Source organism: Lycorma delicatula, chromosome 1 (assembly GCF_047948215.1).
Source record: "Lycorma delicatula isolate Av1 chromosome 1, ASM4794821v1, whole genome shotgun sequence".
NCBI classification, from domain to species: Eukaryota; Metazoa; Arthropoda; class Insecta; order Hemiptera; family Fulgoridae; genus Lycorma; species Lycorma delicatula.
The window spans coordinates 342,159,594-342,172,280 of NC_134455.1; the positions used below are offsets into that span (position 1 = coordinate 342,159,594).

A 12,687-nucleotide genomic window follows, 5' to 3' on the forward strand; every position below is an offset into this window, starting at 1 on the left:
AGGTTCACTTTTGGTTTACTTTACATGTAAAGGTCAATCAGTAAACAAACAAGATCACGGTTTTGAGCTGCTGGACCACCCTTCTTACAGTCCAGACCTGGCTCCAAGCGATTTTCAACTTTTTGGCCCATTAAAAGAAGAGTTGCAAGGGATTCATTATCGATCTGATGAAGAGGCCATAGAAGCAGTGAAAAATTTTCTGCACACCAGACCGAAAACTTTCTTCCAGGAAGGAATTCAAAAGCTCGTTAAAAGATGGACTAAATGCATAGAAGTAGGAGGGGATTATGTTGAAAATTATTATTATTATTTAATTGATGCAAGATCAGTTATAGGATTGTTTATCCTGCCATTGACATTACTAATTTACTATAGAGAATCATTTTCATTTGAAAAAATCAAACTATTTGTTAGATATTACTACTTAACATTTTTAGTTTTCATGTAATAAAGCCCATATTACAGTCTAAAATGACAGAATTCTTAATTGATTCTACTACATTCCTTGAAAAGTGAAATAACATTGATCTCAGTACTGTAAAATGATGTCACTTACAAAACTATAGGAAGGGTGAGGACTCAAGTACTACCAGGTATTGTATCTTTCAGTTATGGTATTAATTTTTTAATGCCAATATTTGCCATCTTATTATTAGCTTCCAGATGCAAAATTTAATCTTTTCTTTCACAGAAAATAAATTCAGTATTTTCCTACGTTTTATTCACAGCATGTATTACTTACAGCAAAATGTTTCTGTTATTATTACTTTACATCAACCTGGGTATTTATCAGAATATTTATAATGAAATTGTTATTACTTCACAAGCATAAGGGAGAATAAATATTCATCTGTACTATCTTCAATATTAGGAATGTTCAGGAAATTTTATCACTTTCTTATAGCTGTTTTAGTAATAATTAATCATAGTTAAAACATAAATCAGATCTTTTAAAAAGTTGATTGTTTATAAATTTCCACTTAAGCTTTTAATGGTTCAATTTACAATAAAATGTGAGTGTATTAAAAAAAAAAATCTTTTATGATTACTGTATTTAAGCTAACTCAGAAAAAGATTAACCATGTTGGTTAAAATGGTTAATACAGATTATTTACATTCCTGCATGAACTTGTTTTCTTATTAGTACTTACACAGAAAAGGTTGCTTACAAATCTGTGTTTAAGTATATATTTATTTGAAAAATAAAACAGAAGTATAAAATACCAAAACATAATTCTCCATCATAAAAGAAGTTGAATAATTCATACATTAAAAAAATTTGTTCATTCTCTTTGAGCTTTCATCTTTTCATTCACTAAATGTAATAACATAAAAAACATTCATTCTTAATTTTTTCTATTTTCAGAACCATATAAATGGACTGCAGCTTCAATGTACATGGCTACAAGAATATTTGCATCAAATCTTAAAGAGAAAATGGCCCAAAGATTTTATAATCTTGTATTACTTCCACGAGTAAGAGATGATATAGCTGAATATAAACGTCTTAATTTCCATTTGTATCAGGCATTAAGGAAAGCTCTTTTTAAACCTGGGGCTTTCATGAAAGGAATTTTATTACCATTGTGTGAAGTAAGCATTTCAGTCATTCTTATTTTTTGTTAAGTTAATATTTTAGTTAGAGTTCTCTTTTCTTGATTATTCAGTGTTAGATGTATTTTATAAAGGTTTTATATCTGAATACGTAGTGCAATCTAAATACACTTGAATTTGCAAGTTTTTAACACGAAATTTCTTGCATTATTTAAGATGTTTCATTTTTCTGACACAAACAAAACAAATTATTAACATTCCAATTTAGTAGTATTTATATTTAAATACTTTCAATTATTTTTATTTATGTATTTAGGACAAATTTATCTGTAATTTGGTGTAAAGGTTTTTGTGTATTTTTCTTTTATTCCATATTAAGTGTTATTAACAGTTCTCAGGTTTTTATGTGTGTAGAATATATAATTATAATCATTAATGCTACTACGTGTATGATTTGCTTCTACGAGGGTTATTTTTTTTCAAGGTCCAGTCCGTCACGAAATTAAAACCACAGTGAAAATTAAAAATTTTTTATTTGTAACGAGTACTTACATAGTTATGCTATTTCTCTACATAGTCGCCACTCCAATTTAGACATTTATCGTAGCGTGGTACCAACTTTCCAATACCCTCGTCATAGAACGGAGCCGCCTGTGTTTTCAGCCATGTTTGTATGCTGGTCTGCAGCTCGATGTCTGTGCCAAAATATTGTCCTCCTAGCCAGCATTTCATGTGAGCAAAGAGGTGAAAATCGAATAGAGCCAAGTCTGGGCTGTATGGCAAGTGATCAAACACTTCCCAATGAAAACGCTGCAGGAGCTTCTTTGTTACAGCTGCAGTATGCAGCCGAGCATTGTCATGGAGAAAGACAATGCCTGATGACAACATTCCTCTCCGATTATTCTGAATTGCCCTTCGTAGAAGTTGAAGAGTCATGCAGTATGAGGCTGCACTGATGGTCGTACCACGTTCCATGAATTCCACCAAGAGAACTCCATTCCGGTCCCAGAACACAGTAGCCATACACTTTCTGTGGGAGAACGTTCACTTGAACTTAGGGAGGCGTCCATTCTCATTGTTTTGTGATGGTCGCACAGCATCTTGGGAACCCATCTTGCACACAGTTTGCGGTACTGAAGTCTCTCATTCACAATGGTCTAGAGAGCTGACCTTGAAATTTCAGGAATAAATCACTCGATACAGAAATTGTGAACCGACGATTTTCTCAAATTGCCTCATCCACTTGCTCAACGAGATCATCGGTTGACACTCACTTCCTTTCCTGACTGCCTGCATCATGAATATCTGTATGTGCTGCTTTAAAGTTGCTGCACCATTGTCGCAGTTTGCTGTCACTCATTGAAGTTTCACCATACGCATTACTTATTCGTTGATGAATTTTAGCTGCATTACACCCCTCAGTCTAAAGAAATTGAATTACTGCACGCACTTCTCACTTGGCGGGAGATGCTATTGTTGTAGACATGTTTACATGCTAGCTAGCATGTTTACATGTTCAGAACTAAACGAAGTGACGCGGCATGATTGAAGGCCATACTAGAGATGCTGCGCACCATATATGCGCAAAGGTTCATCTGATTTTTGAACGGGTTTTTATTTCGCGACCGATCGGACCTTCAAAAAAAAATAACCCTCGTATAAGGGGGTTGGTAAATTCCAAATTTATCTGCTGTGAAGTGGTTTCTGAATACATTATATCTTTCAAAGTTTGAAATTTATATATTCTTTACTTATTGTAATCAGGCTTCATATTCTTTACTTATTACAATATCATTTGCACTGTTTGTGCAAATGAAAGTGCACTACACTTTCATTTAATAATCTTAAATACTCACAAATTTTTTTAGAAAAAAGATGTTTGTACAGCTGTTTTGTAAAATTACACAACCTAGTTCTTATTCAAAATCATATACATTTCACAAAGGTTGCCTAGAGATTTAGACAACATTGTTTTTTTTCATAGATTTGTAATAAACCTTTGCAAAAAACGTGACATCAATAACGCCTTATATATAGTCAACCCAAAATTTTGACATGTTCTTGTGTACTCATATACAGTGTGTTGCTCACAGGTGAGCAACAATGATGTGTACTCCAGACACTCTGTTGTCTGTGAGATTCAGTGTGTTATTTCGCAAATGAATCACAGTAATGCAACAGTGTGCTTCTGCTGGATCCCCAGCCATATTGGGATTTCAGGCAATGAGCATCTAAAATATGCTGGTGCGGCAAAGGAGGCTAGTTGCCAGCCTCCTTTTCACCTATCATGTTGCTTCGAACGATCTTGTTTATTTTCTAAAGAGGGTGGTTCATGATGAATGGCAAAGTGAATGGTATACTAATATTAATAATAAACTTCATCCAATGAAGAATACTGTATCACATGGAGTTCCTCATGCAGAAATAGCCGCACAGTAGACTCACTTATGGATATCTGATGATGAAAACAGATACACCGGTTTGTGCACGCTGTGACTGCTAACTAACAGTACACCACATCCGTGTGAACTGTATCTGTTATGTGGCATTGTATTGCATGTTTAACCTAGGAGCTAACATGCAAACTATTCTAGGGGCTAATTAAATGCTGTTATCCGATCTTTACAGTTTCTTAGGGCTGCTCATTTATATTCAAGTATTTGAATTATTGTAGTTTGTTTCAGCTATTCTTGCCATTTGCCTTAAAGCAGATGATAATTTTATTACTTTAATTGAGATATATAATGTGATATATCTTTCTTTATTACAATAAATATATTGTGTCAGATGATGATAACACAGAAGCATTTTTCGACCAAAAAAAAAATGATGACCATCAGCTTGTATACAGACAGATTTTGCTGTAACTTTCATGTATTTTCTACTATAGTACAGTCAATTTGTATTTTTATTTGAAAATCCTTACCTACCAATTGATGTTTTTCCCATATGTTAGGGGTGATGAGGGAAGCTTAATTCCAGATTTTTAACATCCCCCCTCGCATAGATTTTTGAAAAACTCAAAAAGTTTTTGAAATGCGTTTTTCTCTGAATCTATGCAGTTTAGAGAAAAGTTTTTCAAACAAAAAATGTAGAGGACATTCTCCTCTACAATTAATGTCTTTCAAGTTATGCCGTATAATTTGATATTGAAATACTAGATGGCATTGAAGTTGTAAAAAACGTGTTTTTTCACTGGAAAAAATTGTTTTTCATCTGTATTGCATAGGGAAAAGTTGTTAATCTCAAAAAAACAGACAACTTTTATTTTTAAAATTTTCTTGTACGACTTACCGTTTTGGAGCTGTAGCTTGTGAAAGTGTGAAAATGTTGTGAATTGGGCACGTGTTCAAAACCAGTCTAGTCATTTACAACGTTTTTTACAACTTCAGCGCCACCTAGTATTTCAATTTCAAATTATACGGCATAACTTCAAAGACATTAATTGTAAAGGAGAATGTTCTCTACATTTTTTGTTTGAAAAACTTTTCTCTAAAATGCATAGATTCAGAAAAAACGCATTTCAAAATCTTTTTGAGTTTTTAAAAAATGTATGGGAGGGGGTTGTTAAAAATCTGGAATTAAGCGTCCCTCATCACCCCTAATGCGTGGACAAAAGATCAATCGGTAGGTAAGGATTTTCAAATACAGCCTATTTTGATGACAAATTGCCTGTACTAAGGATGATAAGTAATAGTTATGGGATTAGTATTTTGTCTTTGAAGTGCCATTCAACATTCATGATTCATTGCTACAACAACAATTGAATTAAGAAGTTCATTATGTTCTTAAATAACAGTTGTCAGTTTCATATTACACAAATGATTTTAAAATGTAACAGTTTGAAGAACTTTGCTGATGATAAATTAAACAGCAGATTTATCACTGTGTAGTGGCTGACTGTTACTAAACAGCAGTGATCCAGTTAATGGGCACTAAAGAACTTTACTCCAGTTTATGAAAATCAGTTTTTTTGTAATGTTTGTATGGTTTTTTTACAGAGTGGTATGTGTACATTAAGAGAAGCTATTATTGTTGGTAGTGTAGTAGCTCGTAACTCTATTCCTATGTTGCATTCAGCTGCAGCCTTACTAAAACTTGCAGAAATGGATTATACTGGAGCCAATTCAATTTTTATTCGAATTCTTTTGGATAAAAAGTATGCTTTACCATATAGAGTTGTCGATGCAGTTGTATTTCATTTCTTGAGGTAAAGTCTTTATTTAAGCTGTTTTATTTATTATTGTTTAAGCATTATTGCGTTTATATATTTCTGTGGCGAATAATTTTTTTATTGTAATTTATAAAAAAATGTAATATGTATGGTGTTTAGTTGAAAGAAATTAAGTGACATAAATTTCAGATTGAAATTATAGTCGGTTAAGATTTAATATTATAAATAATTGCATTTGCAAAATTTACTTATTATTAGAAATTATAAATAATTTTTGTTCCTATTTATAAATACTAGTATAATGTTCACATAGTGATTTTTTTTCAAGTAACAAAAATATTCTACTGGGTACCCTTGATTTGATCGAGTGGAGGTACTGTGTAATTAACAATTCTAAAAATTATGCCATTATATAAGCTCCTTTCAGGTAGTATAACTCCCCTTCCAGATAGTTATGGGGGGGGGGGTTAAAGTGCTCAGCTGACCTGGTTCCAGAAAAACTTCTCATTATGATCGCCAAGCGATCATAAAGTTAGCATCAAGTAAGGATAGTATTAGCAGATACAGTAAACAATTACCCATAAAGACTTATGATTTGGATCATGAAACATCAAAACACTAGCTAGCCCAGCGAATTTGGAATATTTTTCCAGAAGAATTTAGTAAGTATGAGATGGTCCTTGTGGCACTTCAGGGATAAGATATCTATTATCCAGAGAAGCTTAATACTGAACATTACATACTGTGGATCTCTGGAAGGAGTATTACATAGGATTGGATTACTATAAATAAAAAGAATTCACAAGAGTAGTATCTGCAGCTTGCAACTGCAGTTATAAGTTTTAAAGCCATAGATGAAGATAGTCAGCTCGAAGGAACATTAAAAAACTTACCTATAATTAGTTTTTCTCCTTCAACAGACCAGTTTGAAGAAAAAGATAAATTTTATGAAGATTTTAAGCAATTAATCGACAAGCTCCCAGAGTATGAGTTAAAGTTTGTGATGGGTGATTGCTGTACAAAGCTTGAAAGAAAGTGAATTATACAGAAAGCTGGCATGATGAAACCTGCTAAAATGGTGTGATGGTAATTTAATACCTTCACACCATTTCATAAATATAGCTTTTCAAAGGACGGTTGTACGTGAGGTAACCTGGATCTCACCAGAAGAAAACATAAAAAATAAAATAGATCGTATAATAGTTGACCAGAGGAATAGAACTAGTCTTAAAAATCTCCGTGACAGATGGTAGCATCGTGGCCTTTTTTCCGGAGGTCCTGGGTTTGAATCCTGGTCAGGCATGGTATTTTTCACACACTACAAAATTCCATTTTCATATTCGATGCACAAGCTTCAATCTTATATGGTGATATCAAGCCAACAAAAAAAAATATGTTAGAAGTGTAAAGGAGGTAAAATGTGGATCTCTCCATCTTTATCTTAATAAAAATCAAACAAAGAATACCATTAGGAAAATCCCGTAAAAGAAATGTAGATCAGAATATTGCAATAGATAAGCTGAAAGAACCAGAGAAGTTATTGGAATTTAGGTTAAATATATAAAAACATTTTCAAGAGCTATAAATAAAGGAAATAGATGAAAAGAATAAAGTAGCAAATATTGAAGAAAGTTGGCGCTGGATAAATGTTACCAAAATAGAAAACGAAAACCCCTTGGCTTATAAAGGAGTGCAAAGATAAAAGTTGAAAAAAGAAAAAGGATCAAGAAGAAGCTTTTTCAAAATCAGTTAAAGGAAAATGTAAGATCTGAAGAATCTAAATTAAATTTAAAATGTGGAGAATCTAAGATGTAGATAAAATTATAAAAAAAAACTGCAGTGAAGGAAAAGAAGGGAAGTGATGTTATATTCAAGCAGGTAGAAAAAAATAGAATGATAAATAATATTAGAATTATTGTAGATCAGTGAGATTTTCCAAAAAGAAGTTTTGTGCCTCATACATGTGAAATTAAGGATAGGGAAGGGATTGTAATAGAGATTGATTGAGGTTTGGGGGATGTAGAAAGATTATTTTGAGAAGCTGTGAATGCAGAGGAAAACTTAACAAGGAAATGAATCGGTAATGTTACCAAAATGTTGAACTGTGTATAGAAGTGTCTGCTAGGAAGGAAGTAGATGGAGTAGTTAATCATATAAAATGTTAGGCTACAAGGATTGATGTACTAACCAGATAAGTAGAAGGAAATTGCCTAATTATACAATTGCACTGGCAGGTTTCAAAGATATAGAAAAAGGAAAGAATACCAGATGAATGGAAAGAGTCTCTTATAGTCTCTGAATTTAAAAAAAGGTAATGAGCTGGACTATAACAACTGAGAGGGGAATCATTTCTACATACAACACAAATTTTTCTCCAAATTAATTCAGAAGCATTTGTGGAATCTATAGTTAAAGAAAAACAAGAAAGCTTCATGAAATGAAATTTTTAAACAAAGTTTCATTCTAAAGCAAACATTAATTTAGTATTAGGTGTATAATAAAAGCACATATATTATTCATTGGTTTTAAACAGGAATATGACATCATTAATGATAGAAAACTGGGACACGAAGGCTAAATTTGGGAAACCCAATAAACGTATTAATTAAACAGAAGTGAGCTATCAAAGGTTAAGAGCCTTACTGAAAATAAATGTTGAGTATTCCTCTGCATTTGAAATCTAATCAGGAGTGAGACAAGATGTTCTGTTGCCTCTGCTTTTTAATTTCGTTATTAAGAGGTAAGTAGGAAGGATGTTGGATAATAGGGCTTGATTAAAAGATAAACTTATTAGATTTGCAGATTATGTAGCTGTGATCACTGAGAATGACCTGAAAAAATTAGCAAAAGTGTTTTTTAAAAACGTAGTCTGGAAAATTCAGGTTTAATATCACTAGAAGATATTGAAGCTGAAGGTAACGGAGTTGAAGAAGTGGAACAGTTTAAATAGTAAGGGATAGTATTAAACAATACAAACACAGATGGTCTAGAAATAGACTTTAGAGGGAAAGTTAGAATTTTAAAGTGGCGCCATAGAAATTATTCTAACGGTGACAAGTTGGGTTATCTGACTGGCCATTCTATTTGACCCCTTTGGCCAATTCATCTTTCAGGAAAAATACAAATTTTAAATACATTTAAAATTTCATTCACCTGAAGACCGAAATGAGGCAGAGCACCATCTTGTTGGAACAAATATTTTGGAATGATATTGTCAAGAAGCAAACTTAAATTTGCATTTAAAATTTCATTAATAAATATAGGCCCTATAAATCGTCCAGCAATAATAACTGCCCATAAATTTACTTTGACTGGATACAGTTTATATGCCTCATGATACCAGTGCAGATTAATATCAGACCAATTTCAACTGCTATGGTGATTTACATTGCCATTTTAAAAAAAAATATGTGGCCAATTTCTGCAGAATTATAAATAAATAATATTTGAAAATATTTGTAAATTTTTCATTGGTGTTAACTATCAGCTGATCAGCATGATAAGGTGAAAATATTTTTTATTTATTTACTTATTAAATTAAAACAAAAACAATTTTTTGTGTTAAGATATACAATTTTTTTAATCTTCAATCATAATCATCTTCATTAAGTTCTTGCACCAGAAAAATTTTGAAGGATTTGAAATTCTATCACACTTTTAATGTTCAGATCGCTAAACTTGGCTAAGCCTGTGTTTCGTGCTGCTGTTCAAGTCAAGGAACGAGGATTCTCAGATAACAATATTATTATTGAATATAATAATAATGTTTTTATTTGTTGCAGATTTAGGCCACCATGGTTTTCTCCTATTATTAATGCTCCCTGTTTACCTTTTGAAGTAGTGTTATGATTATTAAATGTTGCATTAAACAATTCACAGACTTCATTATACAACCTAACCCTATCACCAAAGTCCCTCATCATTAGAATTATGACCCTCTCCTGTTCACTAAGTAACACATTGATAGCAATGTTAGGTATCACAGAATTAATTATGTAAAAAATAATTACAAAAATGATAAATTCCAAGTGGCTTACAAATGTGCTAAAGGTAGACTAAGTCAATCAGCCAACCGATCAAAATAAATACTCATAAGAAAATAACACTCTCTAAATGGAATGTTACACACAATAATGAGTAAGCTTCATTTTTGTAACAATGGTAAGAGACCATTAATAATCAGTTGATCATTAATAATCAGTTGATCAGCATGATTGCATGACAATATTTTTATTTATTTACTTTAAATTGTAAAAAAAAAGTTCTTTGTTAAAAAATATATTTTTTTTTTTTAAATTTAAAGTTAACTTTAAATTTTTATTTAATTCAAATAACTTTCTTTTTATTTAATTTTATTATTTGAATGTATTAAATTTAGTAATTTTCGTAATCCAAACTTTATCCTGCCACAATTTTGGGTAGAGACATTTTACCAGCTTTTTATTTACACCAATTTTCTTGTCTTAAAGGGACCTTTAAAGTGATGTATCACACAAAGGGTGTTACCATTTAAAATATTAAAGTTATAATTACTAGGCTATCCCCCCCAAATAGGGGTTGAAATTCTATTTCTCGTCAGAAGGTAAAGTAGTTGACCAATACTTTATCCTGAAAGTTACAGTATTTTAACTGGGACACTTTTAAAGCTGTTGAAGGATTTCCATACTTTTGATTTACTTTGCATATATATATATATATATATATGAAGTCTGTTCTGAAAATAACCAAACATTTTTAATTACATGCTAACAGAGATATTTAGTGACGTGCAGTTGGCAGCATTTTGTTCTGCATAACCTCTTCTGTAACCACATGTATTGGATTTTTAATATCTCGTTTAGTTTTCATGTTATCATTTTTGAATGCAACGTGTTTAAGTGTTAGTAGCAATTTTCAGGAGCAATAATACAACATAAAATTTTGCATGAAACTGGGAAAAGCTTTCACAAAAATGTTTCAACTTTTGAAACAAGCTTACGGAGATGATGCTCTGGGTCGTACATAATGTTATGAATGATTTTCACAATAGGTCGTCAGGCAATTGAAGATGATCCTCGACCAGGAAGGTCTTTGACTTCAACTTATGACACCCACATTCAGAAAATCAACAATTAGGTGCGTGCAAATTGCTGATTGACTGTCAGAGAACTTGCAGAAGAAGTTCTCTGTCAGTTGGATCATACCATGTCTAAAAATTGCTAGTGCTATGCTTTGACTAAAAATTGAACCATGTATTGAGTTGCAGCAAACTTTGTTCCTCCTTTGATGACCAAGCAACAGAAAGAACATCGATGGAAGTTGTCAGCAACTTCTTGAACAAGCCGATGATGATGAAACATTCATACAAAAGATCATAACGGGAGATGAAAGCTGGGTTTATGGCTATGACATTGAAACAAAAGTTCAGTCGTCACAATGGGTTCGCAAAGGATCTCCACACCCCAAGAAAGCACATCAATTTCAATCTAGTGTCAGAGTGATGCTCTCTGTTTTTTCAACTTTAATGGAATTGTACTTTTTGAATTCTTGCCTCAAGGTGAATTACATATCTACTATCAAGGCATTTTACAATGTTTACGTGAAAAAATCTGCAGAACGAGACCAGAGTTGTGGCAAAACAACTCATGGTTCCTTCACCACGACAATGTGCCCACACACTCAGCTTTGTCAATTCATCAGTTTTGAACCAAAAATCTGATTACTGTCCTCCCTCAGCCTCCCTACTTGCTAGACCTGGTTCCTTGTGATTTTTAATTATTTCCAAAATTAAAATCAGTTATAACATTGTTTTGAGAATACTGATGTCATTAAAGCAAATTCGTCATGTACCTTAAAGGCTATTTCAAATGATGCTATCCAGGACTGCTTCACAAAGGTAAAACATCACTGGGAAAATTGTTTGAATAGGGAAGGGGAGTACTTTGAAGGGGACAAGTACCAATAATCTGTAAAATCAATAGTAAAGATTAAAAAAATAATTTTGGGTTATTTTCTGAAAAGATCCCTTGTGTGTACATGTATTGCCTACTTTCTTAGTTCCATAAATTAGTGCCCTTCTCCCTGTTTTTATTTGTCATTTTATGTTGCTGTAAATTTTGCCTCAGTTCATAATAATCTTGCAGTATAAATCTGAATATCTACTGATATGATAATTTGTGTAAAGTATAAAGTACTTAATTATTTTATTTATTTTATAGATTTGAAAGAGATAAGAGGGAGCTTCCAGTATTGTGGCATCAAGCATTTCTAACTTTTTCACAGCGATATAAGGGTGATATCAGCACTGAACAGCGAGAATCACTTCTTACTTTGTTACGACACCAGTCACACCCAACTATTACCCATGAAATAAGACGTGAATTACAGAATGCAAAATGTCGAGATGTTGAAATTCAGAACCCTCCTGCAGATACTATGGTACTGGAATAAGGATAATTTTGTCAGATGGCAATTATTTAATTGCAGATACTTTTAAAATTATTAAAATTTAAATAAAATTACATTTTATTTTTTATTATTTTGTGCAGTTTTTGATTGAACCACAAACTTGAAAAGTAATTTACACATCTAATTTTCCAATCATGGCACTGTTGGTATATAAGATTGATTATTTATGTATAAATAAAATAAATTAAAATTCAACCTTACCAACAATTTGTCTGTTTTTTTTTTCAAATACTTTCAGTCATTTGACCATCATCAGGAAAAATTTTTATTTCTATTTAAAAATATTAAAATTAATGTAGATTAATAATATTAAAATTAAAATTGACATAAATAGATTAATAATTTAAAAAATATTAAAATTGTAAAAACCAGTCGTCATAGTGTAAAATTAATTACGTCTGTTATGTAGGAAAGTCGCAGTTGTTATGAATGTTAATGGTTAGAGTAAAAACAGGATAGTATCTTGATAATTATTAATTATTCATTTTAATAAAATATCATTCTCTAATTTA

The 12,687-nt window shown here is 31.8% G+C and overlaps 1 protein-coding gene across 1 annotated transcript in view; it reads left to right on the forward strand.

Moving 5' to 3' along the window:
* Window positions 1–12,245, forward strand: part of bys (Bystin) — a 35,295-nt gene extending 23,050 nt beyond the window's left edge. Inside the window, exons 5-7 of the mRNA XM_075382304.1 lie at window positions 1,367–1,593; window positions 5,556–5,764; window positions 11,926–12,245. Coding sequence (XP_075238419.1) covers window positions 1,367–1,593; window positions 5,556–5,764; window positions 11,926–12,157 — 668 coding nt within the window. The 3' untranslated portion in view covers window positions 12,158–12,245. The remainder of the gene's footprint in view (window positions 1–1,366; window positions 1,594–5,555; window positions 5,765–11,925) is intronic.
* Window positions 12,246–12,687: the final 442 nt, after the last annotated feature.